At 54.4% G+C, this 27,771-nt stretch overlaps 1 protein-coding gene across 4 annotated transcripts; it reads left to right on the forward strand.

Annotated features, from left to right (window-relative positions):
• On the forward strand, positions 1–27,303 carry Mpp2 (MAGUK p55 scaffold protein 2). Of its 4 annotated transcripts, XM_021642755.2 has the most exons (14): positions 47–147; positions 2,942–3,023; positions 3,098–3,165; positions 7,910–8,028; positions 21,172–21,324; positions 21,445–21,594; positions 21,697–21,924; positions 22,207–22,338; positions 22,438–22,543; positions 22,625–22,693; positions 22,838–22,999; positions 23,459–23,661; positions 23,949–24,077; positions 25,051–27,303. In XM_021642755.2, the coding sequence occupies exons 3-14, from the start codon at positions 3,135–3,137 to the stop codon at positions 25,225–25,227; spliced, it is 1,659 nt and encodes a 552-aa protein (XP_021498430.1). In that variant the 5' UTR covers positions 47–147; positions 2,942–3,023; positions 3,098–3,134; the 3' UTR covers positions 25,228–27,303. The 4 variants fall into 4 exon arrangements, with proteins under 4 accessions (XP_021498429.1, XP_021498430.1, XP_021498431.1 ...); XM_021642754.2 differs by lacking the exon at positions 2,942–3,023 and having other exon boundaries at positions 1–147; XM_021642756.2 differs by lacking the exons at positions 2,942–3,023; positions 7,910–8,028 and having other exon boundaries at positions 63–147.
• Positions 27,304–27,771: the final 468 nt, after the last annotated feature.

A 27,771-nucleotide genomic window follows, 5' to 3' on the forward strand; every position in this document is an offset into this window, starting at 1 on the left:
CGTCCCAGCCTTCCTCCTTCTGTCTCCGCCCCTTCGCTCCTAGGCGGCCCCGCCGCTTTAAGAGCGCGGCCGGCGATTGACAAGCAATAGCCGCGGAGCGCCGGGCTGCGCGGAGTCGCCCCGAGCCGGGGGCTCCCCAAAACGCAGGTAGGTATTCGCAGGTCTCTGGGCCAGCGCCCAACCTCAGAACCCCTGCCTTCTTTTCCACCTAGCACCGCGCTAGGCGATGCTGTTCTCCAGGACCAAACTCCCGGGCCCCTTCCCCAAACCGGCCCCCTCCCTCTCCAGCTGCAGCACCCGGCTCTCTCTGTCTCTCTAATCTCTGGGATGCCGGTGGGCAGAGAAGAGCCCCTTCATCCCAGGGATGCTGGTCCCCAAGCCAGTGTGAGGGCTCCAGAGGGACACCGGGCGCAGAGATACCGAGCTGAGCCCGGGTACTCGCGCGGCCTCTCCGGGGTCTGTGCAGGGTCGGTGTGTGTTGGGGGGGGGGGACTTCGGATCCCGGCATTACGTAAGAGCCGTGCTGCTGGCGCTTCCGGCCCTGGGGGAGCTAGACTACGTCGGTGCTGGGTCCCTTGGCATCCCGCATCCCAAGAGGCCAGTACCTCGGCCTTCCCTGAGATGGGGTCTTGGGGAGAGGCGCTCTGCTAACCCCGGCCTCACGGGGCAGGAGGTTGCAGGGGTTTTTTTTGGGGGGGGCGGGGAGAGGGGGCAGGGTTTAAGGCCTGGGGACTCCAGAGGGAGGGAATCGGTGCCAGAGAGCGAGGAGCCTGGATCAGAAAGTTAGGTGGGGAATGAAGACCTAGGGTTGGGGGGGGTGTCAGTCATTCAGTGACCTCATCCCCCTGGTCTCCGCCGGGCGCGCGAGCAAAGAGCCCTCTTTGATGGCTCCCAACACGCCCCCTCCTTCCCAGGTCCTAGCGCCCAGCGGGTTTGGGCTGAATCGAAGGGGCGGGGGCAGTCTGATTGAGAGTACCGGCACGTCCGCCGGCTCCCCAGACCCCGTCCTCCGGCCACGAGTTAGGTTCAGTCCTCTCCATAACCCTGTCCGGCTCCAAAGTGCCTTTGTCCGGCGTTCCCCGTTCATCAGTACGTCTGCACTGATGGAGGGGTGGGCGGCGGGAGGAGACCTGCCCCTTTGAAGCTGGCGGGCTTCACCTACTGACACCCTGGGGGCGGGGTTGGATAGCTTGGTGGCCGCGAACCTGCGTGTGGAGGTGGGAGTGGGAGGGCACCTGGGCTTTTTGACGCCGAGGTGCTGGTTCCGTGATGACTGGGCCCGGGGACGTTGGCATGGAACCAGGCTGGCTTGCCTGGCACTGCCGCTCTCCTATGGGCACAGCCGGCCCCGCCCTCTCACAGGCTTGGGTGGGGGTGGGGCGAGGCGAGCCAACGCCGTGGGAACCAACTCCTCAGGGAGCAAACCCAGGCTCCCTTGGGCAGGACTCCCGGGCCTAGGGTTTCATAGAGGATCCTCCCTGGTTCTTCCCCGTTCCCCTCCCCACCCCCACCCCCACCCCCCGCTTCGGGAAAAGAGTAACCCACAGCAAGCACCTCTATTAGGGAGCAGGACCCGCGCTGTGAGAAGGCGCCCCCTGCTCTTTAGGAATAAGGCCAGGGCTAGGGGAGTCGGCACAAGGGACCCTGGTTGTTGGCACAGTGGATCCTGCACATTTCTCTAATGTGAAAGGGGTTCCCCTCCTCTCTCTGAAAGTTCAACTCTTCTGGAGAAGATCCAGGAGGAAAGGGATCCTGTTCCTCTCACCTTTGTCATTTCTGCCTCCAGAGCTGTCATTAGCCTAGGCTTGAGAGAGAGAGAGAGAGAGAGAGAGAGAGAGAGAGAGAATAATTTTTATTAAAACCAGTAGTTGCTCCTCCGAAAATAATTTTGGATTCTTGGGAGGGGGGGCTGGGAGGGGGGAGTGGCTCTGTGGCTCCCCTCCCCTTTGGGAGGGGGTGAAAAAGGCATTTAGTCTTAAAGTGGGCACTGCCAGCTAGCTGTCTCTCCCTACTCTCCCACCCTTGCTGTGAGCCACTGCCTCCTGTTGTCATGGCAACCGGGGAATTAGGGTTTTATCCAGGAGCACATGCCCAGGAAGGCAAGGGGAGAGACGGGTGGGTTAGCCCCTTCTCCTTTCCAGAGAGGATGAAGGAGCTAATCTTGGATGGGCGGTGGGGTTGCAGACTCCATGCCTGCTTATGGCCGCAGTCTCCCGTTTTTCCCTGCCCCAACTCTGGGCAAGAGGAGGGGAGAGAGAGAAAAGCCAGGACAGCAGGAAAGGAAACATCATTTCTGTCAGCTAGACACCAGTGTTTTGGGGACACCAGAAGGTTCTAGGCCTGAGGCCTAGAGGCCGGTAATGGACTCCATTTGTGTCCTCACGGAACTAACAGTCCCAGGACGCTTCCGGGTTTTGGCTCACATTCAGGACTCACACTTACTCCTCCCTCCACTTTAAGAAGGAACCAGAAAGAAGATTCTGTTTTATTTGTTGGTTTTGAGATGACATCTCCATAGGCCTCCCAGGCCGGGCTCAGGGGACCCTTCTGTCCCGAGTGCCTGGTACTACAGCACAGGTGGGCATTATCATGCCCAATGAGAAGAAGTACTTATTTTTTGGGTGGTGTTGGCTTTTAATCCCAGCAGAGGCAAGCAAATATCTGTGAGTTCTAGGCCAGCCTGGTCTACAGGGCAAGTTCCAGGAGAGCCAGGGCTACACAGTGAAACCCTGTCTTGAAAAACAAAACAAACAGAAAAACCAAACAAACAAAACCAAAATATATATATATATTAAAAAGAGAAATGCTTTTTTTTTTTTTTTGTCACAAAAGCCTAAGTTTTCACTGTAGCTCTCCTACCAGCTCTGGAGCCTTGGAGAAACGGATCCTCCCATCTCCCCCTCTGCTGAGGGCCATGCTGTTTGCATTTCTTGCCTTCCAGGGCGCTTGGGGTCACTCTTGTAATCCATGTTCCCGTTTCTGAGCAATGCTCTCTTCCTGCCTTGTGGCTGTTCCTAAAGAGGGTAGGTACCCTTCCAAGCCGCTCAAGTTCTTGGTTCTGCCTTCTCCCTTCTCACCCTCCTCTCTCCTCCTCTAGGAGACTGACGTCAGAGTCCTCACTGACCTCATTCACCATGCCAGTTGCTGCCACAAACTCTGAGTCCGGTAAGAAGAGGTTAAAGCTGTCAGCCTGCCCCAGGGCTTCTGAGGGGGCTGGGCCAGCACCAGGGGGTGGGTGCAGCAGTATCGCTGGGCACTTCCGTGCCCCTCCCCTGTCATGCTACAAGCAGCCACTCAGCCCTTCGTTCAGGTGGGCCCCTCCCTGGGGTAGGATAGAGCAGAGGGAGACCTGAGTTAGCTCCAGGTAGCACTGGACTTGTAACACCATTCACCTGCCTGAGGGCCAGAGATGGTGGATGCCGCTGCCGGACAGGAATGGCAGGGGAGTGGTCCCGGGGATGTGCCCAGGACCTGGGACTGGGAGGGTAGTACACCTTGGAGGGACTGAGAATCCATGGCGCATTTTGCCTACACTGGAGGCCGGTAGGGGGGACTTTAGCAGGAGTAAGCGGAGACAAAGAACCCCCAGGTTTGGACGTGTGCACACAGATCTGTAGGTGTTACAGCCTGAGAGTGGACTACACAGGCAGGCTCAAAAGCCCACAAACCGGCTGGGAACCTCCTAGCCCAAACTTCTGAAAGAGTCCATGTGGCGCTTGGAGGCTCTGAGAGGGGAGAGCTCGTTGCTGTGAGGAGTTTTCACGGTTATTCTGCCGCCGCCACCGCCGCTTCTGTGTTGTTATGGCATTGACCTGTGAGTCAGTCATCTCCCTTTGAGGACTCGTTTCCTCTGAGCAGGGGTGGCAGTGTGGGATTGATGTTTTTCACTTTGTTCCTAGATCTCCCAGACTCTGACGACAGCTTTGGGCCTCCACCACACACACACACCCGCATCTATGCCCCAAAGTCTACACCTGACCCCAGGGGTTTCTGAACCCTTGAGTGTTTCCTGAGACCCGCCAGATTAGGGTCCATGTCAGAAGGCTCTCAAAGGGCTCTGGCTACAGCCAGGAGATGCCCTGAGAGGTCTGAATTCTTCAGGACTGAACCTGCTGTTCCCTCTGCAAGACAGTCCAGGTCCTCACTTTGGATAGAAAGAATCCTCGTCCCTACCCTCTGAGAAAACGGAAATTGCTGTGACCCCTTTGTTCCCCACGAAAAGCTCCTTTTTCCATGCCAAGGAATGTCCCCCATTCTTTCGCCCCCCTGGCCTCTCCCCCTGCTCACTGGCCAGGTCCCCCACTCTAAGCTGCTTAGGAGTTAATGAGACCCATCTCTGAGCCTGTGGTTAAAGCTTCTCATCTGGGGCTGCCCAGTAAACCTATTAATAGTGACCGCAGCACAGGGAGGAACTTCCCAGCTGCAGGCCTCTTGGTGGGGGCGGATACGGCAGGGAGCCCTATGCCTCTGTGTGTGACCTGCTTTTTCAAACTCCTCCTGGGACCCCGTTCCTCTAGATGCAGTACTGTGGGCTACTCTTTCTCTTTGCTTCTCTATCCAAAGAAAGAAATACCATGTGCCCCCTTTCTTGAGCCAGGCCTCAGCTTCAAAATCTAACTGTGCGTCCTGCCTGTGCTGGTTTGAATGAAAAACGGCCACAGTAGGCTATGGGGGTGGGGCTTATTGGAGTAGGTGTGGCCTCGGTGGAGGAAGTGTGTCTCACTGGGGTTGGTTTTGAGGTTTCAAGTGCTCAAGCCAGGCCCAGTGGCTCTCTCTTCCTGCTGCTTACTTGCCCTAATCATGCAGTGGCCATTATACTTCCCGTGGGTGTGGGGTGTGTGTGAAAGAGACAGCTGTGACCCTCATCTGAGATCAGGGTCCTCACCCTCCTTACCCCCCCCTTTTCCCTGGGACACTTCTGCTCTGCAAAAGTGAAAGCTAGCATCCCTTCCCCCTGGATCAAGAGGGTCCTTGTTCTTATGGGAGGGCTCACGGTTACTTCAGTTGAGGAAAGTTTGGGAGCTACGTGAGTGATGTCACACACAGGCTGGGAATTCAGACGTCTGTTGTCTGCTCACTTACAGTCCATCGTCTCTTCTTTCTTCGCCATGCTAGCTCCTTCCCTCTTTTGCTTGAATCCAGGTGGGGCTGTGGGTCTCCTTTCTGATGGAGCTGTCCCTTTAAATTATCTCTGCCATTCCCCTGGGTTACTGTCCTGGTGTGTAATCCCTGCCCGCTCCCATGGCAACCAGGGGTGCAAGGGGACCTGGTGCCACTCCTCTGGGAATGGCTGATGAGAGGTGGCCTGGCGAAAGCTGCAGCAGAGCCCTAGTAGTGGCCTCATGGGGACACACAGGGCAGCTACCAAGGCCTTTTCTGTTGCCCACCTTTATTTTTGCTGCATAAATGGACTCTTGCCTTTCTCCTCCCCCTGTTCCAAGATGCCCGGCTTGTTCCAGGGCATTACCCCTCACCAGATGGATAATGAGGGGAAAGGGGAGAAGCTACTGTTAAGATGGGTTCGAGAGCTGTGCCTTTTACCGCCCCGCGGGTACCACCATTCTGTCTTTCTCCCCCTCCCCTGCCCCCACTGTGCTCCAGCGGATAGCGTATCGAGTTAAGATGCTTGCCTCTTGTCACGATGGTATTGCTGTCTTCCTGCACCTACCAGGGAGAGGGCGTAGAGCTGTTCATGAGGGTTTTCTTTGGTTGAGAGGGTTATTGTAAAGAAACCAGCCTGGAGGGGGGGAAGAGGTCGGTGGTCAGAGGACCCGGCCCAGGAAGGGGACGGGGGTGAGTGGGTAGAGGTCAGCAGGCATCCGATGTGCCTGAGAAGGGACATCCATAAAAAAGCGGTACAAAGGCAAGGTGGGAGCCAAACTCTGCTCGCCACCTGAGATTTCTGCACAGGCTGAGAGGGAGGTCCCTCAGCCCGACCTCATCGCCACCTCCCTGCCTGCACCGGTGTTAAGTGACAGGAACCTGGCCAGTTTAGACTGACTCTCTCCTGCCACCGCCCTCCTCCCACCCGTTACCGCCCCCTCCTCACCAGCAGGCGGGCTTTGGCCAATCCACAGGGCGGTCCGGGAGGCGGAGCCTTGCTATTGGCTGAGCCCACAGCTCTCCGAGAGTCCCGCCTTCCTTAGCTCAGCCCGCGTCTAGCCGGGAAGGCGCCGACCTCGCCGGAGACTGTTCTAGGATTGCCCAGGGGTCGCCATGGCCTGCAGCCCAGGCAGTGGGGCTTCCTTGGAGGGGATTTCCCTGGGCTCCTCTGAAGAAGCAGAGCTCCGCAGGGAAGGTAGGGAGAGGTGGGGTGGAGAGCCAGGGGAGGGGTGCTCACCCTTTAACTCACCCTCTCACAGTAGGCTCTGGGGCACCTGAGCAAGGGCGCCCTTAGGGGAGATCTGGACGCCCAGCCTGCCAGGAGAACTGATCTGGAAGAGGGCACCACCACCCCGACTCAGGCCCCAGCCCCGTTAGCTGGTTGTCTGGGGAGCCAGTGAGCAGGACCGGGAGCTGTGGACGTTTGGCAGACTGGGAAGGGCACCTCACTTGGTTCCCTTGAGAGCCCAAGAAGGACCTTGTAAGTCTCCGGTCCTTGCAACGCCCAGGCCTAGACGAAGGGTCTAGAGGCAGGCTCAGCTGCTGATTACGGAGAAGGTGGGGCGGGGGAGTGGGAAAGAAACGGGGGCTCAGGAGCCCGTTAAGCCATCCTTTCCAAGCTCCGGTTTAGGGTCCCCCTCCTGCTCACCCTCTCACTCTTTGGAGGAGGGGAGCACTGACAAGTGTTGAGAGGTTCCGGGGAGCCTGTTTCCCCACCCCTTTCTCTAGGGTTTGGACGTTGTTACGCAGATGTAGGCGTGGGTGGTAGAGTAATGATACCCCCTGCCCATCTTTGCTCCCAGATGGGCACACTGCTTCTTTTCCTTCTTCCCACCCGCTGGAGCTCCCTCCCATCTCAACCGGGGAGTGGAGGCAGCCTCCGCCCCGTGTCCCAGGTCGAGAGAGCTCCCGTGGCTTCCCACCCCTGCCCTTGGTCTCCGCAGCCGTCCCAGTACCAGCACCCGGGGTGCTTGCTTCTCCAGCCCCTGCTAGCATTCCAGGCCTCAGTTTTAACTTCGCGTGTTTGTTTTTTCAAGACAGGGTTTCTCTGTGTAGCCCTGGCTATCCTGGAACTCACTGGAGACCAGGCTGGCCTCGAACTCAGAGATCCACCCACTGGGATTAAGGGAGTGTGCCTCTACCACTCCACCAGTTTTGGCTTTTTATTGTGCATTAGTTTCTAAAGAATGGTGTTTGTCAGAGCGGAGGGGGAAACTGAGTCTGGGGACAGTCAATTGCACGGTATCACACTAACTAGTGGTCTGTCGCCTGGCCTGGTGCTGCACTGGTCTTGGCCTTCTGCATCGCCGCCTTCTTGGACTCAGGTACATGCTCCCAGCTACAGGTGGCCAAGTGCTCTGACTTCGATCCATCTAGAGGCCGAGGAGGAAGTCTGGAATGGGACACCTTCCCCTGTTCCTTGGTCTGATTCCTGCTCCTGGCAGCCTCCTCCCTTTTCCAGGATGGCATTGCCTAGGGCACCTCACTTGGTTCCCTTGAGAGCCCAAGAAGGACCTTGTAAGTCTCCGGTCCTTGCAACGCCCAGGCCTAGACGAAGGGTCTAGAGGCAGGCTCAGCTGCTGATTACGGAGAAGGTGGGGTGGGGGGAAAAAAGCCAGATCAAGAAAACTTCCACCTGCCTCTAGGATCCCAAACTGCGGCATCCCGGGGCCTGGGTGTTTGTGAGAGGGGGGTAGGAAATGCTGTTGGAGGACATGGGCAGGGCCGGGCATGGGAGGGTCTGTGCTGGAATTTTGGTCTTCTGTGCCCAGCTGCTACTCAGCATCTCACTGCCCCTCCCCCCCAGCCATGCAGCAAGTCTTGGACAACCTGGGATCCCTCCCCAATGCCACGGGGGCTGCGGAGCTGGACCTGATCTTCCTTCGAGGCATTATGGAAAGTCCCATAGTCAGATCCCTGGCCAAGGTACGGTGTGTATGGGGAGGTGGTTCCTAGGAACCTCAGGGGACCCTGTGTACTGGGCATGTGGCAGAAGAAGCCACCAGAAAGGGTGTGGAGGGCACCATGCCTGGGTGGCCAACCTGCGGGAGCAGGTAGAGGGGTGTCCCCTGAGGCTGGCTGGCCGTCAGGCTGAGAGAAAAGCATGCCGGTGTGGTGGAATCTCCAGATTGGTCCCGCCCACCTCTCTGCCTTTAGGTGTGTGTCAGGTGGGAGGCAGGCTCAGTAAAAGAGAAATTTATAAGTGTGTTGTAGTGGCATTTCAGGAGCAGATGCACATGTGCTTGGGGAGCACAGGGACAGGCGCCTACCTGAGCCTCTGGGGGTACAGGAGGCTAGTGTGAGTGTGGGGGATGCAGAGAGGGGCAGGCAGCCCTCTTGGGCCAGGGGAAGGGCTTGGGCAGCAACACCAAAGTGAGAGGTAGATGAAAGTGTGATGCTGGAGCCTCAGGCGCGAGACAAGGAGGGTGAGCTGTGAAGGTGGTGGCCGGCTGTGGAGGGCACTGGGGATTGCGCCTGGCGGCTCAGACATCATCCCTCGGCTATCAAGCAAGCTTTGTATGTTTTAGGCAGGAAGGGACAGTGACACAGGAGCCCCGTCCCTGGCAGCCACTTGGAGGATCACAGGAAGGGTTTTCAGAGACCAGTTAGACACCACGTGGTAGTTAGAGCTAGGGTTGCTGAGAGGCACCGGATGCTGAGATGTTTGGGATGGAGCTGGACATTGTGGGGCACCCAAGTTTCCACCCTAAGTGGGGGTAGGGGGTTGGGGACAGGCTGGTGTTGGCTCTAGCAGAGGGAGTGGGCACAACAGTAGGGAGGACATCTTCTGTGGGGGAAGGAGATGCTCATGGGCTGGGCTTCAGGCAAGGCTGGGCATGCTAGGAGGTCAGGCAGATACACTGGGAATTCTGAGTAAAGGCAAGCATTTCTCTCCTGGGATTCAGGGGTCAAGGCTTGAGCAGGGGGTCAGAAGCGAAGCTTGGCCAGTTGGTGAAGGGGAGAGTCTTGTAAACATGGACCCAGATAGCCCATGGCAGGCACTGGTTTCCCAGGGTGGGATGATTCAGTCCCTAGGCAGAGAGGAAGAGGAACGTGGCTTTGGTCCAGGCCCAAGATGTGGGTGGATCCCTGAAGGAAGCCAGAGACTGACTTTGGTCAGCGTGACCTCCAGGCCCATAACAGTAGGAAGCAAAGAGGCAGGGAGAAAATCCAGGTGAAGGTTGGGGGTCTCTTTGAGGTTGCAAGGTGTGGAGCTGTAGAGATGGAAGAGAAGGCCGAGGTCAGAGAGGAAGGGAGGAGGTAAAATATTTCCTAGGAGGGCAGTCCTGGGGGATGGCAAGACCATGCAGGGTATGGCTGCTGTAGACAGGTCTGTTGTTCAGGGGTGTCCTGGAGGGGTAGTATGGGTGGGCATGGCTGCATGTACCTGAGAATCCGAGGCAATGGCAGGTGCTATGGGAACAAGACTAAGGCGATCAACAGGGTCTTCAGGAATGAATGGTGGGTAGGGTGTTAGGACAGAGAGGTGGTGGGTTTTCCTTTGCTCTTTCCTGTGTGTGTGTGTGTGTGTGTGTGTGTGTGTGTGTGTACATGCCTGCATCTGTTTATGTGTATGCAGAACCCAGGGATTGAAGTTGGGTGTCTTCCCCAGCAACAAACCCAGGGACCCTTCTCCACCTTCCCAGTAATGAGATTACAGACATGTAGCACTGCCCAGCTTTTTACCTGGGTGTTGGAGATCCAAACTCAGAACCTAGTGCCTGCACAGCAAGCCCTTTACCAACTGAGCCATCTGTCTAGCACCGGGTGGTAGGGACTCTGCCGTCAGATGGTGATAGCCAAGGTACAGGGACTGGAGGTTAGGTCCTGCTGGAGGGAGAGAGCTGCTGTATTCCAGGGGCACACCCCGCCTACATTATTGTCCAGTAGGAGGAAAGCTGAGGACGGAGGACTATGAGGACACAGTAGCACCCTGTCTCAAAGAAGAAAACAAGAGCCAAGCAAGGCGACATATCTCTGTAATCCCAGCATCAGGAGTTCAAGATCAGCCTCAGAGAGTTTGAGGTCAGTCTAGGCTTCGTGAAATATTGTCTTCTGAAACCACAAAAGGAAAACACTGGAAGCAAAGAAAGACAAACAAAACACACAGGAATGCACATGATTAAAAAGTCTGAGAAGTTCTGGGGAAGAGAGCATGCTTGGCAGGAATAAGAGAAAGGCAGGTTGCTTTCTTGCCTTCCTTGGCCATTGAAGATAACATTTGTTTGTTTGTTTTTTTGTTTGTTTAATTAAAGAGAAGAAACCTGGCACGTCTATAGTCTTAGCTACTCTGGAGACTGAGGCAGGAGGACTGCTTGAGCCCAGTGCAGGGCCAGCCTGGGCAACGCAGTGAGACCCTGTCTCTTAAAAGGGAAGGAGAGGGAGAGATGATTTGTGTTTGAATGTTGAGCACATAAGCTCCTTTTGGGCAGGAGGGTTTGTCTGTCTGGATGACCACGGTGTCTCCTGAACCTAAATCAGTGTTTAGTACATAGAGCTGGTATTTACTTGGTGCTTAAATAGAAAAGATTGAAGAAAATAATGCAACCACTCCCCGAACACCCATTTCTGTAATGTTAATACTGACAGCTGCTTATTTTGGCTTTTATGCTTTCTTTTGAGGTTCTTTAAAATACTTTAATTGTTTTTGTTGTTGCTGTGTATGTGTGTTTGTCTTTGTGAATATGTTCAGCATGTGCTTGCATGTCCACAGAGGCCAGAACAGGGCTTTAGATCTCCTTGAGCTGGAGTTACAGGGGGCTCTGGACTGTTTGATGTAGGTGCTGGGATCCGAACTCTGGTCCCTCTGCAGGAGTAAGAAGTGCTCTGAAGAGCTCAGCCCGCTCTCCAGCTCTTACTCTTTCCTCTGAAGAAAGAAAAGTGCTCTTTGTTACAATTCATTCCCCTCTCTCCCTTATTCCTGCTGCTTCCCCTTCCCAAGGATAAACACTGCTGATGTCATTTCCCAGAATACTCTCCCTGTCTATATGTGGGTTTAGCCACTAATAATACGGCCTTTTTGTGCATGCCTTTAAGTTTCCCACAAGTGAAATGATAGTGTAATCTGCTTCTGCTTTTTTAAGATTTCGAGTTCATATGGGGAGTAAAGTTTTTGGTCTAAGTGTAGATGAAGATGTCGGTGCTCCTTCGAACCGTTGTGTGCTGATTTGGACATGCGTCAAGTGCAGTTTAGTGGCTCCCCTTCTGAGAGGTGAGGGTGGTGGTGCAGGTTTTTCCCGGTGGAGGACAGCGCTGTTGTGGATGTCCGTATATCCGGGCGTTTATGCACAGGTGTGAGGCTTTCTCTGGGGCGGAGTCGGCCGTGGAAGCGCTGAATGCATGAACTTTTGAGCCTTCAGCTTCCGTAGCCTTCCAAAGCTGAATCCAAAGTTGTCTCCTATGGGTCACAGGGTCAGGGTGAGTTGGCCTTCCCAGGTAGCCTTGCCCAAGGGCTTGACACATCTCCAGAGAGGGATTGTTGGCTCTGTCACATTCATTCATTCATTCATTCATTCATTCTCTCATCTATTTAACAGCTATCCACTGGACACCCAGCATGCACCAGTGTCTTCGTTAGGGTTTCTATTTCTGTGAAGAGACACCATGACCACCACAGTCTTAGAAAGACAATATTTAATCGCTCCTGGCTACAATTGAGAGGTTTAGTTCATTATATGCCAATAATGTGGGAAACATGGTCACATGCAGTGCTGGAGAAGGAGCTCAGAGTTCTACATCTTGATCCACAGACAGCCGGGAGAGAATTGGCTTGGGCTTCCAAAACCCCAAAGCCCCAGTGAAACATTTCTTCCAACAAGGCCACACCTCCTAATAGTGCCATTCCCTGTGGGTCTGTGGGGGTCATTTTCATTCAAATCACCACCACCAGGTATGGCACCAAGATAACAGTGGTTGAACTGGGGATAATTTGTTCTTTTGACAGCAGCTGAGCCTGACTTCCTCTTTACTGGGTCCCACAATGCCTCAGTCCCCCGGAAGCTCACATACAACCTAGTTGATAAGTTACCAATGTCCTGTCAGATTGAAAGTCAAGTCCTTCCTCTAGAAACATTTGGAGCATAAGCTGGCTAGATTGCTCTTTCAGAGAATTCTGGGCATGATACTCAATGCATAACCAGAGTGAGGACATTTGTTCAGCCGTGAGGCCCACATCACTTTAAGGGGTTAGTGTGCTGAGGGCATGGTGACTTCTCTCCTCTGGCTCTGAAACAAACAGGGAAGGAATCTTCAAGAAGGACTTTAGAGTGGCGGAGTCCTCCCGCCTCTGTGTGGGTGACCGTTCCTGTAAACGTGACTGCTCATCAAAGTCAGCACAGCCTCTCTCGTCACTTCCCAGCGCGGGCTTGATGGGGACATCGGGACCTGCTTCTTTCCCGTTTCAGTGACTGTACAGGCGTAGATGAATTTTCGAACCAACAGAAAAAACACTTTTTGGGGTGTGGGGTGGGTTTCAAGACAGGGTTTCTCTGTGTAGCCTTGGCGGTCCAGGACTCACTTTGTAGACCATACTGGCCTCGAATTTCTGCCTCCCAGAGTGCTGGGATCACAGGCGTGTGCCACCGTGCCCGGCTTGGGGAAAAAGGCCTTATTTTGACGAAGTAGTCCATCCTGGCAGGGAGGGCATGGCAGAGTTGCTGGCTGTGGGAGCATGTGACAGAAACACCTCATGTCACTGTGGACCAGAACCAGAGAGCAGCTAGAACCAGGGGCTGGGCTGTAACTAATTTCTTTCCTTCCTTTCTTCCTTCCTTCGTCCTTCTTCCTTCCTTCTTTCCTCCTTCCTCCTCCTTCTTCCCTTTCTTCTCCCCTCCCTCCTTCCTCCTCCTTCCTTCCTTCTTTTGTTATTGAGACAGGGTTTCTCTGTGTAGCCCCAGCTGTCCTGGACTCACTCTGCAGCCCAGGCTGACCTTGAACTCAGAGATCTGCCTGCCTCTGCCTCCCGAGCACTGGGATCAAAGGCGTCCATCTGCCTCACTCCTAGTGTCTTACTTTTGGCAGAGAAGTCCCCCCCCCCCCCCCGCAAAGGCTCCACGGCCCTCGTAAGCAGCGCCACCAGCTAGGGGACAAGCTTCAAAAACAGGAGCCCTGGGGGAACATCTCAGGTTTAACCACTAAGGATGTGGTATGCCTGTTGCTCTAGGTGGACACCGGTTGTTTCCTTCTGAGAGGTGGGAGAGGAACGCCTGTTGGTAAGGCGGGGGCGGGTGAGTGTTTGCGAATGTGGAAGCGTTGCGATAGTGTGATCTTAGCTGTCAGCCTGAAGTTCCTCAGGAGGCTTTGTCCTGTGGCTAGGCTGCAGTGGGTGGGCTGGCAGAGCCTCATCTAGAACAGTGAGGGCACAGGGAAGCCAGTAAGACTGGAGCCTTGACAAGGCAGTGTGGGGAAGTTGTGGCATTGGGCAGGCCAGCAGATCACTTAGCTTTTGCTACAGCCCAAAACACATGCTGTGCCCCCCCCCTCTGTGTGTGTGTGTGTGTGTGTGTGTGTGTGTGTGAAGACAGGGTTTCTCTGTGGAGCCTTGGCTGTCCTGGACTTGCTTTGTAGACCAGGCTGGCCTTGAACTCACGGCGATCCACCTGCCTCTGCCTCCCCCGAGCGCTGGGACTAAAGGCGGGCGCCACCATGCCGGGCTTGTGCTGTGGTTTAGTTCTCGGGGCTTTTGTGGGCGGGTTGGGCGGCTTTCCTGGTGTGCGCTTTTGTCTGCCCGGAGGGCTGACCTCTCCCCACACAGTTTCTCTGCCTCGAGGAGGGTGACCCGGTCTCCTCCACATGGTGGCTTCTCCATCGAGGGGAAGACAAGTTTCAGATCACAGGCCCTGCCAAGACTCTGCTTGCTTGCATGACATTTGCTAATGTCCCAACAGCCAAAGCTGGTCAGTGTTGCTGGAGCCCGGTTGAAGAGTTCTGGAACATTGCTTGCTCTCTGGCATTTGCTTCAGTCCTTGAATTTAATTATGAGCCCCAGAGTTCAAAGGAGAATTTTGTCCTTTGCCAAGATCAGAACACTTGGAGTGAGAGGGTGTGGGAGGAGCTTTGCAGGGAGATGGTTGCAGCGGTTCTGTGGCTGCATCCTGCTGTTGGCGTTGGCTCGGGAGCTAGCAGAACCAGGCAGCTAGCTTTTCCTCCACTAATCAATCGGCTGTGTCCCTGGCCCCCAGCTTCTGCACCCTGCTTTGTTAAGGATGCCTTGAGGGCGTGTGTCAAGGAGTCTTTTGTAGCCAAGGCTGGCCTTGAACTCACTGCGTAGCAGAGGGTGACTTTGGATTCCTGCTTCGACCTTCGCGGTGGCGGGATAATTAGGACATGCTCTCCTCGTTGTGTGACACTGGGATCCCCGAAGCTTCCTGCGTGCTAGATGAGACCCCACCACTGAGAGAGATCCCAGCCTGAGCTGAGCTTGATTTTGAGATCAAAGTGATACACGTGGTTACTGTGGACATCCATATGACTCTCCTGGGCCCCCGGTCCAGCGCCTCCAGCACTGGTGTGCATCGCTCAATCACGTCTACAGAAAACAAGAAGAAATCTTCTAGAGAAATCTTGAAGAGACGGCTCAGTGGTTTAGAGCACTTGCTACTCTTGCAGAGGACCCTGGTTTGACTCCTGGAACCCATATGACAGTTCACAGCCACTTATGACTCCAGTTCCAGGGTAACCAACACTTTATCCAGTTGCCTTAGGCACCACGTACACACAGGTACACATACATAAAGGCAAAACACTAATTAAAACTATGTCACGGTAAATTAAGGCTGAGTAAAAAGTAGTAGATAATATAAATTTTCACTCAGTAAGTAAATTTTCATAAGTGAAAAACAAACAAACAAGAACCCCCAGGATTTTAAATATTCAGCACGATCCTGTTTTTCTAAAAGCAAAAATAGCTACAAATTATATTTACTTTGGGACTGTGTAGAATCCATGCAGACCTAGTAAGAACACTTAAACAGGAAGCTGGGGAATCGTGAACTCGGGGCAATGGTGCTACGGTGGGGGGGGCCGTGGTTAGATAGAGGATGTTGTTGATTAACTTCCGAGCCACCGTACATGAATCAGTTATGAAAACACACGATGAGCTCAGCGCTGTGGAGCCATCTCTGAGTTCCTGAGGCCTCCGGAAGTTTGCTGGCCACTGTGATGGAGGCTGAGCACAGTCGGCCCTGGTAAGCCAGCTGTCTTTCAGCACTCCGAAATGCTTTGTATTGAATGGTTCCATGGTAGTCAGAGTTTTCTCTTGGCTGTGGAAGTTGATCTTGGGACTGACTGCCTGTGAGTAAGATTCCAGGCGGAAGCCATAGGAATAGAGATGGAGCGGCTTTTGTGGGGTGAGGGGCATTGTATTAGTCAGAGTTCGCTGAAGGAACAAAGCTTGGTGGAAGTATATAGTCACACATTCCTGGCACCTAAATGCCTTTGTTTTTTGTTTGTTTGTTTTTGTTTTCTTGCAGCTCAGGATTTGGGCTTCTATATTCCCAAGCATTGGTCTTGGGCACAGAGGTGCCGCAGAGCCAGGAAAGCTCTGTCTGAGGCTCCATGGACTGCGCTAGGCCCAATGACTGGGTCACACAGGGCTCTGGGATGTCCACTCCACACAGGCTTGTTTCTGTCCCAGTGTGCAGCTCCTTTGTCCCTTCAATGGCCTATATTCCGTTAACAGGAACATTGATGGCCAAACCAAGAGGAAGATGAACCGTTTAGGCGGCCAGGTCTGGTGCTGCTCCCTGCCCTGTTTGGGAAAGAGACAGGAGAAAGGACCTGCATAGCCGTTACTGAGTACCTGTGCATGCCAGGCATTGTGTCTGTCTCCTCCACTCACTGAGATGTTATTAAAGTCTCATTTCTGAGAGCTGACTCCATCAAATTGCCCTCTGGCCTCCACATGCACTCTGTGGCCTCTCCTCCCCCCATAAGTAAAATGCAATAAAATAAGTAAATGTAATAAAAATTAAAATTTCTCTCTGTGAAACTGGGTTTGGTGGCTGGCTCACGCATGCCTGAAAAAGTAACTCTGTTCACCTGATGTAACTGTTGTTTCAGAGGCTTGCTGCCTCCCTCTGCTAACCTAGGCCTCGTCCTGGAAGCTTCTAGCCTCCATACAATCTAACCTAGGCCTAGAATGTTTTCAGCCTCTGAGACTTACTGTTGAATAAGCTCGCTCTTTCTACTTCTTTCTGAGCTTTGCTGTCTGGCTCAACTCAGCTGTTCTGGCTCAAACTTCTCTCCCGGCTGACTTATTCAATCTGGCTTTTCTCTTGGCCTCTGAATTGCTCTGCTTAACCTCAGACCAGCTCTAGCAATCTGTTCTAATCTTCTGGCTCCTTCTCATTCTCTTGCTCTTTCTGTTTTCACTTCTTCCTGGCTTGTTCTCTCTCTCTGTGCGACATCTCTCTCTAAAACTGTCTCTCTGTGCTATTCCCTTGATTGGCTTCCCTTTCCTCTCTGTCCTTGCGAGAATTGAGCATATCCTCTTCTGTCAAATCTTTCTCTGGTTCATCACCTTTTCTGACACTCAATTAGACATCACTTCAAACATAGGTGCTTCCTTCTACAAACTAACTTTACCTTTATTGTTTGGGATTAAAGGTGTGTACCACCACACCTGGATGTAAGCTTTTCTTTACCTGAAACTTGCTCTATACCAGGCCAGCCTAGAACTCAGAAATATGCTTTACCCGTCTCCTAGGTTTAAAATACATTCTTAAAGATGTCTTTATTTTTATTTTACGTATATATGTGAGTGCCTGCATCTATGTACATACAGCATGCCCATACCTGGTGCCCAATGAGGCTAGAAGAAGAAAGCACTGGCCCTCCTGAAACTCGATTTAGGAGTAGTCATGAGCCATCATGTGTGTTCTGGGAACCAAACCAGGGTCCTCTGCAAGAGCAGCAAGCGCTCCAAACTGCAAAGCTGTCTCTCCAGCCCTTGCTTTTTAGACAGCATCTCTCACAGGCACCAGAGCTCATCAGTTTGGCCAGACTGGCTAGGCAAAGAGCTTTACGAATCTTCCTATCTTCTTGTTATCTCCTCACCCCCAACCCCCACGCCCACCCTGTCTGCCCCAGGGCTCATATCACAGGCACACACCTTGCTTCCACCTTTATACATTTATTTGTCTTCGGCATCTGAATTCAGGTCCTCATGTTTGCACAGCAGGAACTTTCCTGACAGCCATGCTCCAGCCTCCTAATGTGAAGGTTTAATAACTAGCATTGAGGCATCCTGACAGGCAGCTTTGAAGATATCAAAGTAGATCCACAGTTCATGCCAAAACATCAGAATAATCTTCAAGCAGATCGGAGGTCTAAGTGTGAAATTTTGCACCCTGGAAGAAAACAGATTTGTGTATGGGAACCACCCCTCCCAATCTCAAAATTCAGATGCACGGGAGATGAATAAATTCAGCCGTATTAAATGTATTTCTTTTGCAAGGCGAAAACTGCCATAAGCAGAATCCGAAGATAAATGACAAGCTAGAGGAAGATGATTTGCAAAAGATGTCACAAATAAAGGGCTAATCATCTCAATATAGAGAGAACATTTAAAAATGGGAAAAAGGGGGGGGGGAGGGAAGGAAAACCAAATAGAAAAATTGGCAGAAGATATGAACAGACAGTTCGCACAAGAAGATACACAGATGGTCTTTAAACATACAAAGAGGTGCTTGGCTACACCGGCAATAAGCAAAATGCAAATAAGCCCCGCTGGCAGATCATTTCCTATGGGAGTGACTGGCAGGCCCTCAGAAGTCTGATCAGTACGGGGGAGGAGCTTTGGAGGTATTTCACAGGTAATGCTGGTGGCAGAGGAGGCTGGCTGCAGCTCCAGGGTATCTGAGACATCGGCTTGACCCCGCCAGACTTCCAGCAACGGACGTAGGACACAGAGCACCGTGCCCTGGTTATTTACCAGTCTTATTGCAGTAGCAAAGTATTAGGAGAAAACCTAAATACTCAGAGACCAGCTGAGAAAGTCGCAGGACTCCAGGTGTGCTGTGGTGTTTTGTGCAGTCGTCCTAAAAGTAATCTCGACGGAGGAAAATCTCCGTCTGTGGCACGAGGTGTGATCTAAAGAGAATTGCTAGGTTGGCAGCCCAGCCAACAGCCTGGTGTGGTGATGCTCGCCTTTAATCCCAGCACTTGGGAGGCAGAGGCAGGAGGGTCTCTGTGAGTTCAGGTCAGCCTTGGCTACATAGGGAGACCCTGTCTCAAACAAAGAACCACCCCCTAAGAGGGGCTGGAGAGACGGCTTAGCAGTTAGGAGCACTGGCTGGTTTTCCAGACCACTCGGGTTTGATCCCAGCACCCACATGGCAGCTCACCACCATCTCGAACTGCAGTTCCAGGGGATCCGACACCCTCTTCTGGTCTCTGTGGGCACCGCATGCAGATGGTGCACAGACGTACGGGCAAAACACTCACACAGATAAAATAAAAATGAGTAAGATCTAAAAATAAAACCCCAAGCAAACACAAAAGAAAGAAAACAGAACGAGAAGTAAAGAAATTAACATTCTGTGGAAACAGCATAATCGCTAAAGTGGCGAAATGGTCCCTTCAGGATGTGTGTGTGAGCACGGTGATGGATCTGGGACTCTGAGCTGACATTTTAGGGTAGGTTTGAAAACTGAGCTATATCCATACACAAATTAAAAACAAAGTTAAGTATGTGTGGGGGGGAGCATAAAGTTAAGGGAAGATAGATTCGTCTATCCAGCTATTAAATTTCGCTGCTTGTACAGAAATGGCATTAATTTAGGTGACTTCTGTAGTGTTCCAACGACACGCCGTAGCCCTCTCGGGGAGCCCTCGGTGCGGCAGTATTAACAGGTGTGTCCTTCAGAGCACAGTTGGCTCATGAGGGTGAAGTCCTTCCCAGTGAGACTAGCAGCCTTACAGGCCGCTGGACAGCATTAGTGTGGCTCTTTCCAAAGCCTTCTGACCTCTCTGGGAGGCATAGCAAGGCCCCCTCTAGACATGAGTTCAGTACTTTGGCCTCTAACCTTCCTGCCTGCGCGACTATAATTACTTCCCGTTGTTTGTAAGTTACTCGGCATCAAGGTGGTTTGGTTTTGTTGTTGATGTTGTTTTTGGTGCTGCTGAGAACCGAACCCAGGGCCTTGCCCATTCCAGGCAGGCGTTGTTCTATCACTGAGCTACATTCCCAGGCCCTCAGACTCAAGTGATTTTCGGTTATAGCAGCAAAAATGTACCAAGATAATACTTGTCTTAGTTACTGTTTTATTGCTGGGAAGAGTCACCACGGCCAAGCAACTCTTACAAAGGAAAACATTTCAATAGGTCTGGGCTGCTCTTCCAGAGGACCCAGGTTTGATTCCCAGGAGCTACATGGCAGCTCACAACTGTAACCCTGGACCTAGGAGATCAAGGCCTTCTGACCTCCCAAGGCACTGCTTTCATGCGGTGCACAGACATGCATGCTGGCAAAACATTCATACACACAAAATAGGAAAAATACATAGAATGTCATAATGGAGCCCATCACGTATAACTTATAAACACACGCACACACATTCTAATAAAACATTTTAAAAACCACCTAATTTACTTAGATAGTAAGTATCTTAGTTTTTTCAGGCTGTGTACTCTCAGGCACAACTCTTTAACTCTGCCATGTAGCATGAAAACTGCCTTAAGACAACATTCAGGCAAGTGAGTAGGGCTGTTTAAAAAGAAAACTATGAATGGACCAAAAAAAGAAAAAAAAAGTTCATAGCAATACCCAGAGAACAGATTCAGGGTTGGAGAGAGGGAGAAAGGAAACCTTCTTCTTCTCCTCCTCCTCCTCCTCCTCTTCCTCCTCCTCCTCCTCCTTCTTCTCTCTCTCTCTCTCTCTCTCTCTGTGTCTGCATGTTAACATGTTGGTGGGCACACACGTGTGGGTGGCTGCACTTGCACATGTGTGTGGTATGCATGAGGTTGGGAGTCGTCCTCCATGGCTCTCCCACCTTCACTGAGGCAGAGTCTCTGAAGAAGCCTAGAACTCACCCACGTGCCTGGCCTCTCTGGCCAGTTTGCTCTGAGGAGCCCCTGTCGCCTTTCAAGGCTGGGATGGCGGACCATCTGCTGCCCCCTGGAGAGTTCATGTGGGTTCTGGGGGTTAGAACCTCCGTCCTCATGCTTCAGTCTGAGCTATCTCGCCAGCCAGCCCAGGAAAGCGCGCTCTCTCCCCCAGGAGAATGTCAATCAAAACGTGGAAGGTTCTTAGGTACTCGCTGCCCAGCGGCTTTGACCGGGATAACAGATTCAGGCAAGGGTCACGGGCGGACGCCAGCTCCACTGGGGACCAGGACAGCCACAGTCTCAAGGCGTGGGAAAGACACAGCTCCCCAGTGTGAAACCAAGCGTAAACATGAAAAAAAAAAAAAAAAGTCAGACCAATCCAGCTGTGGCCCTAACTCAACCCATACCCAGACTCTTTAAAAGCACTGAGCCTGGGGACCAAAGTTCACGTCACCACGACCTTGGGGAAGTTACTTTACCTCCACGGCTTTCTCAGCCACCTTGAACTACAAGATGTGTAAGGTCTGGTCCAACCATGTTGATGGAACTTACGTTACCTTGGGAGATGGGGACAGCGTGATAATATTTGATGGCTGTGTGAGTCAGGAGGATAGAAACAGAAATCTGTTTGTCTTATCAAAAACTGAGCCTTTTTTTTTTGTTTGTTTTTCGAGACAGGGTTTCTCTGTGTAGCCTTGGCTGCCCTGGACTCACTTTGTAGACCAGGCTGGCCTCGAACACACAGAGATCCATCTGCCTCTGCCTCCCTAGTGCTGGAATTAAAGGCGAGCACCTCCACAGCCCGGCTTATAAACTGAGTCTTAATCATCACTGCTGGAGAGAGGAAAACAGAGGACACCTGAATGTGACTGTGCGTGTCTGTGTGTCTGGGTCTCGGGTAGCTGAGGCGCACATTGCAGAGCGACCTCACAGGTGGTGTCTGAGTCAGGATTAGGGGCTCTGAACCAGAGGAGGAGCGCTGGGACTCGTGAGGGCCTTATCTGTGCTGCTTCCACACCCCAGGCCCACGAGAGGCTGGAGGAGACCAAGTTGGAGGCCGTTCGGGATAACAACCTGGAGCTGGTGCAGGAAATCCTCCGCGACCTGGCAGAGCTGGCGGAGCAGAGCAGCACCGCGGCGGAGCTGACGCGGATCCTCCAGGAGCCCCACTTCCAGGTTCCGGTTCCGGGCTGCTGGCTGCGGAGGGTGGGGTGGGCAACTCCCTGGCAGGAACCCGGCTGCGAAGCCAGCATTGGGCATTTCCCCACTGGCCCTTCTCCCTCCATCGCTTTTCAGTCCCTTCTGGAGACACACGACTCAGTGGCCTCAAAGACCTACGAGACGCCACCCCCCAGCCCGGGTCTGGATCCCACGTTCAGCAACCAGCCGGTACCTCCCGATGCCGTGCGCATGGTGGGCATCCGCAAAACTGCGGGAGAGCATCTGGTGAGGAGATGGGGGCAGGGACGGGAAGGGGGCGGGGCTCACCAGGAGCCCCCTTTGAAGACTGGGAGCCGAGGATAGCCTTACTCCTTTGATTCCCCCCAGGGCGTGACATTCCGGGTGGAGGGCGGCGAGTTGGTGATTGCCCGCATTCTGCACGGGGGCATGGTGGCTCAGCAGGGCCTGCTGCACGTGGGTGACATCATCAAGGAAGTGAACGGGCAGCCGGTGGGCAGCGATCCCCGGGCGCTGCAGGAGCTCCTGCGCAGCGCCAGTGGCAGCGTCATCCTCAAGATACTGCCCAGCTACCAGGAACCCCACCTCCCCCGGCAGGTGGGCCTGTCTGCCTGGACCCCACTGGAGCTCAAGGCCGCGGGGGCGGCCGGGCCTAGGAAGTCCTTCCTAAGTGTGAGAGAGATTGTCTTGAGTGTTGTGAGTGTGCAAAGAGGTGCAGATCTCTGTGGCCTTTGCGCCGTGTGTGTGGTGTGGTGTGTGTGTGTGTGTGTGTGTGTGTGTGTGTGTTGGAAGACCTCACCCTGACCGTCCTCCAAACACCCTTCCCTTGGATACACACTCTATCTGATAATTTTAACCCTTCCCAAATCCCCGGGTCAGGTATTTGTGAAATGCCACTTCGACTATGACCCAGCGAGGGACAGCCTCATCCCCTGCAAGGAAGCGGGCCTGCGCTTCTGCGCTGGGGACTTGCTCCAGATCGTAAACCAAGATGATGCCAACTGGTGGCAGGTGAGCCCCGGGGCACGCCCACAGTGTCTCCTGCAGAAGGGGCGGGGCGCAGGGGAGGGTCCTCTCACCCAGGGAGGCCTGTGGCTTGGGCCGTTTCAGGCGTGCCACGTGGAAGGGGGCAGCGCCGGGCTCATCCCCAGCCAGTTGTTGGAGGAGAAGCGGAAAGCCTTTGTCAAGCGGGACCTGGAACTGACCCCGACCTCAGGTAGGAAACCCCTCCTCCACCTCAGGCCCCAGTGTAAGACCCGGCCTGGCCCAGCTTGCTTACTTATGTCCTCGTGGCCAGGGACCCTGTGCGGCAGCCTTTCGGGAAAGAAAAAGAAGCGAATGATGTATCTGACCACCAAGAACGCAGGTGGGAATTAGTTCTTGTCCCGGTGGCCTAAGTGACCCCGCAAGTATTTTTTTTAACCCTTCATGCTCTCTGAGAGCCTCCCCCTCCCCCCCCCCCCCGCCCCACGGGACAGCCCGGTGAGCCCCGCCATCTCCCTGTGCCCAGAGTTTGACCGCCACGAGCTGCTCATCTATGAGGAGGTGGCCCGCATGCCCCCGTTCCGCCGGAAAACCCTGGTGCTGATCGGCGCGCAGGGTGTGGGCCGGCGCAGCCTGAAAAACAAGCTCATTCTGTGGGATCCGGACCGCTACGGCACCACAGTGCCCTGTGAGTGCGGGCTGTGGAGCGGGAGGGGCGGGGGTGGGCGGGGGAGGGGAGGGGAGGAGGGACGGGGGTGGGCGGGGGAGGGGAGGGGAGGTTGGAAGGGGGATGGCGGGGGAGGGTGCTGAACAGCTCTGAGCGAGCACCGTCTAGGGCCACCAGGTCAGGCCGTTCCTTGTGCGGTGCGCGCCCCCCGTGGGTGGACGCGGGAACTGCAGGCTCAGGGGCTGGCGAAGGGGCTGGCTCCGTTGCAGGATTTCTCGGGTTTTTAAAGTGTCTGTCTGCTTTGGGATCTGGCGAAACAGAGGCGTTTGAACTGTACGAGGCCTTGCGGCAGTCAGGGCTTCTGAGTGATGGGACAGCAGGAGGTGAAGGTGGGTGATGGTTCCTGGAGGAGGCAGGAACGAGAACGTCTCTTGACCCTTGCTGTGAGGCCACCCTTCTCTCCCTGCCCCGCCCTCCCAGACACATCCCGGAGGCCCAAGGACTCAGAACGGGAGGGGCAGGGCTACAGCTTTGTGTCTCGTGGGGAGATGGAGGCCGACATCCGCGCCGGGCGGTACCTGGAACACGGCGAGTACGAGGGTAACCTGTATGGGACTCGGATCGACTCCATCCGGGGCGTGGTCGCCTCCGGCAAGGTGTGCGTGCTGGACGTCAACCCCCAGGTACTGTCTAGCCCTTCCCGCCTGGTCCCCTCAGCAACCCCCTTAAACCTTGTGACGTTCGTGTTCCCCTAACTAGGGACCCAGATCTCTTTTCCCACTTTCTAGATTCCTGCCCCCCCCACCCCCAGCCTCCTTCAGTTGGTCGGTGTCTGGTCCCCCGCCAGCCACCTCGTCATTCTCAGGACCCGGAAACCCCAGGCACCCCCAGAATCCACTCTCAGGTGCCCACCCTGTCACCCACGCGTGTTTCCTGTTCCCTGCGCTCCCACCCTCGTCTTTTCCTGCAGGCCGTGAAGGTCCTGAGGACAGCTGAGTTTGTCCCTTACGTGGTGTTCATTGAGGCCCCTGACTTCGAGACCTTGCGGGCCATGAACCGGGCTGCGCTGGAGAGTGGCGTGTCCACCAAGCAGCTGACGGTGAGGGGATCTGAGTGGCCGCGAGGGGGGCCAGTTTCGGGTTGTCTGGGGGTGGTAGAGCTCAGAGAGGTGGGGCTTTTGGTCAGCGATTTGTGTGAAAAGGCCGAGAGGAGCACAGATGGAGCCGGGGACGCAGAACTTCGACGCCAGGCCTACCACAGGTACACTCTTCAGAGAGACAGTGCTGGCCAAAGAAGTCCCAGAGGGCCAGTGGAAGAGCTGGGGCAGGGGAAGGTTCTGGAGGAAACTTGGGCCTTCATACAGCATTCCCCCAGGAAGAGGGCTTGCTGAGCTCCGAGTTCAAGGCTCCGCCTGCCCCATGCCTGTTACCATGGCCTCTAGGTTGGGCTCGCATCTTCTGATGACCCGATCCTTGGGCACTGTGGCCCTGGCAACCAATGCAGCTCGAGCCTGTGAGACACAGCTTCCCTCAGCTTGGTTAAGTCGGCTGTCCAGCAGTTCCCTGGCCGCTTCCCTGTTAGCTTCCTTTACGTCCCGGGTGGGGGATTGTCCTGGTACCTGGAAAGTCCTGATGCCTGGAAAGTCCTGATGCCATCTCGTAGCTATAGGAAGGGGCTTGGTCAGGCTTCGGGGAGCTCTGGCTGGAGTCAGGCCCTTCCCTGTTGAGCTGTCGACTCCCTGTGACCTCTTTGTACCTGAGCTTTGCGTTATTAACGGGGGACAGTCGGCCCTCTTACGGAGTGCAGTGAAGAGCCTGTGGGTTGCTGAATGGTTAGAGTCCCACTTGTCACTTACAACAGCTTATTTCCTGCCTTCCTTCCTTCTTCCCTTCCGGCTTGACCAGGCGCACAGCCACGGTGTGTGTGTGTGGGGGGGGGAGGGATGGTGCATGGGGAATCTACACCTCTACGCCACTGTGGCTGAGCTCTGGGCTGAGGTAGACGGGCCGTAGATCCCCTCTGAGGATGGCAGTGAGTCGGAGGTGCTGACTGAAGCCCCTTGTGCCGGACAGGAGGCGGATCTACGGCGGACGGTAGAGGAGAGCAGCCGCATCCAGAGGGGCTATGGGCATTACTTCGACCTCAGCCTGGTCAACAGCAACCTGGAGAGGACCTTCCGTGAGCTCCAGGCTGCCATGGAGAAGCTTCGGTCGGAGCCCCAGTGGGTGCCCGTCAGCTGGGTGTACTGAGCCCTGCTCTGGACCTTGTCCCTTGCCTGGTTGGGAATCCATCCTTCACCTGTGACACTCTCCCATTCCCGCTAACGCTCTTCACCCTCCATCTCCGGGCTCCCCCCCTGGATCACAGCGCCCAGCAGGGGGCTGGCTTCAGTACTGCCAGGGAGTGAGGCGTTCATGGGGTACCCCTGTACCCAGGTGCTGCCCACTCCCTCTGCCCCCTGGCCACCAGACATCCCTTTCTAAGGATCATGCTGTGTCCGGAACATCTCAGAGTCACTCCCGTAACGTTCAGTCCAGGGAGAGCAGAGCTGCTTGGGGCCTTGTGGTCAGCAGGACTGAGACACTGCCAGCTTTTTCTTCCCCGGGGGGCTGGCCACGCCCACCAGCTCCCCGGCCCCTCCCATCCCTTACTCCCAGGACCAGCCTTGGGTACTCAGCCCACTGATAGCTAGGCAGACCCAGGCAGTGGTTCCAGTCTGGACCGTTTTAGAGGCTGGGGACACCCGGTCGTGAGCTAGTCACTGCAGCTGGTGACGCAGGCCTCGGCTCCCCGAGGAGCAGACACAGCCTGGTCCCTCCTTTATTCCCAGCTTCTCACTGCCAAGGTCTCTCCACAGATCTTCTCAAGATATCCCTCTTCTGTAAGCCCTGCTCCCCAAACAGGGCAGCTGGTGGGTGGCAGTAGGCTTAGCCCAGGCTGGAAATGGAAAGTTGAACCCTCTGTTGTCGGGACCAAAAGTACTCCAGGCGCCACAGCCCACACTTTGGTTCTCTTCAGGCTCTTCTCTGGATGGATCTAGATGGCCTGCTGGCATTAGGGCTGAGGAGGGGTGGCGGCTTGGAAACAGACAGATTAGCTTTAGCTTGAGGGGGGGTGCAGAGTAGTGCTTTCTCTTGGTGGTGGCTCTGTGAGGCCCCCTCATGGGTTTCCTTCAGCTCCTCCTCCCCATTTCTTACAAGCCCCCATCCCAGACCCCAGAGCCTGGAACTTTCCTCTACTGTCCCATTGTTCCCTAGCCTAAGTACCAGCCTTTAGTCCTTGGGGAGGATGGTTTTGTAAAATACCGTAATCCTTTTACGAACCACATCCTTGACATCTGGAGACATCTCATCCTTCATTCTTGAGGGGCCCCCTACCCTGTGCCTCCCAGTTCTCCTGCGTGTCAGTCTTTGCTGCAGCGTCAGCCCAAGCTGGCCCCTGAACCACTGTGTGCCCATTTCCTAGGGAAGAGGGTGGGGAGGGAAAAGAAAGACTATTTATTACAAATGCTAGAAATATATTTATTATATTAGGAATCTCATTTGCATAGGCATCAGACGTGCCAATGAGACTAGAGGTGGGCCTGTCCGCTGCTCATTTGCATAGCGCTGCTATCCACTGCTCAGTCATCTTCCCCGCCTTGGTTTTCCATTTAGTCCCTGTCCTTTTCTTCAGTTCAGTATCCTGCTGGGACCCTGACACTTACTTAGCCGAAGCGAAGCGGACTGGTTGTGGGAGGAAAATGTTTTTTTTCCCTGCTTGCCGGTTCCGTCCTCCCCTGGAGGATGAGTGTAGGGTCAGAGAATCATCTGTGACAGTCCCTGATCCCCTTTGATTAACCCGCAAAGCCCCCCTGACCAAAAGACCATGGCCTCTGATAGAGATCTGGCGGGCGCCATGCTGGAGACCGTTTCATCCCTCAGGATATCTGGTGTGGTAGCAACTCCCACATCCTCCTCTCCGGGAATGTGCAAGGGGCAGGGCTGGGCCCCTCCTCTTTGAACAGCCTCCTACCTCTCCCGCTGAATCTAGCTCTACTCCCCATCCAAGCACTGACCAGGTGGGAATAGAGACGGTGGGCCTTCTCGGCTCACCGGCTGGAGGGCCTGGGTTAGGACATGCTCGTGCCCAGCAAGCTAGCTCTGTGCCTGTCCCCCCTCCCTCCCACCATGGCCTCTTGTATTTGGGGACCACAGGAGAAGGAGGGCCCTGCCCCCATGGTCCATCAGCCTCAGCCCATTGCTCTCCCTTTGTGTCCCCCCCCCCCGCCATCCAATTCTTAAGTTTTCTTTCTTTTCCTTTGATTAAATGCAAAAGCAAATGTTTCTGGGCTCTATTTGTCTCTGTTTTGGGGTTGAGTAGATATTTTGGGGAGAAGGTGAGGGTTAGGGAATACAGCACAGATGATTCCAGAATAGAAGATGGACTGACATGCGTCTGTGCATCTACTATGGCGTCTTCTTCACCTGTCTTGCCTTTGTGCTCTTATCTGCAGACAAGGCTTCTTCTGAGTGCTTATGCCTGGGAGTTGGTGAGACATCAAAGGGACAGAGGCCTCAGGGACTCAGGGACGGCCAATCCACAGGTGGAACTTGTGTGGCCTCCCACAGACGCCCCCACCCCCTAGACCTTGGCTTTGTCCTCTGTAACAGCTTCACAGTGCCTCAGCAGTAACGCTCGTGGCTTCTAGGCGCTCTCCTGGGGCAGATGATTCCAAAATGTTAGTCTTTTGATCCCCAGAACAACAACAAAACCGTCACTCAGGTCACCCACGAGATGCCGCCACAGGGTGT

Source organism: Meriones unguiculatus, chromosome 7 (assembly GCF_030254825.1).
Source record: "Meriones unguiculatus strain TT.TT164.6M chromosome 7, Bangor_MerUng_6.1, whole genome shotgun sequence".
Lineage (NCBI taxonomy): Eukaryota > Metazoa > Chordata > Mammalia > Rodentia > Muridae > Meriones > Meriones unguiculatus.

Bases quoted from the DNA above. Each gene is read 5' to 3' on its own strand.
- Mpp2 (XM_021642753.2), top strand. From the start codon at position 6,217: ATGGCCTGCAGCCCAGGCAGTGGGGCTTCCTTGGAGGGGATTTCCCTG. The intron at 22,544-22,624 runs GTAGGAAACCCC...CCTCGTGGCCAG, and splicing joins GGAACTGACCCCGACCTCAG to GGACCCTGTGCGGCAGCCTT. The intron at 23,662-23,948 runs GTACTGTCTAGC...CTTTTCCTGCAG, and splicing joins TGCTGGACGTCAACCCCCAG to GCCGTGAAGGTCCTGAGGAC.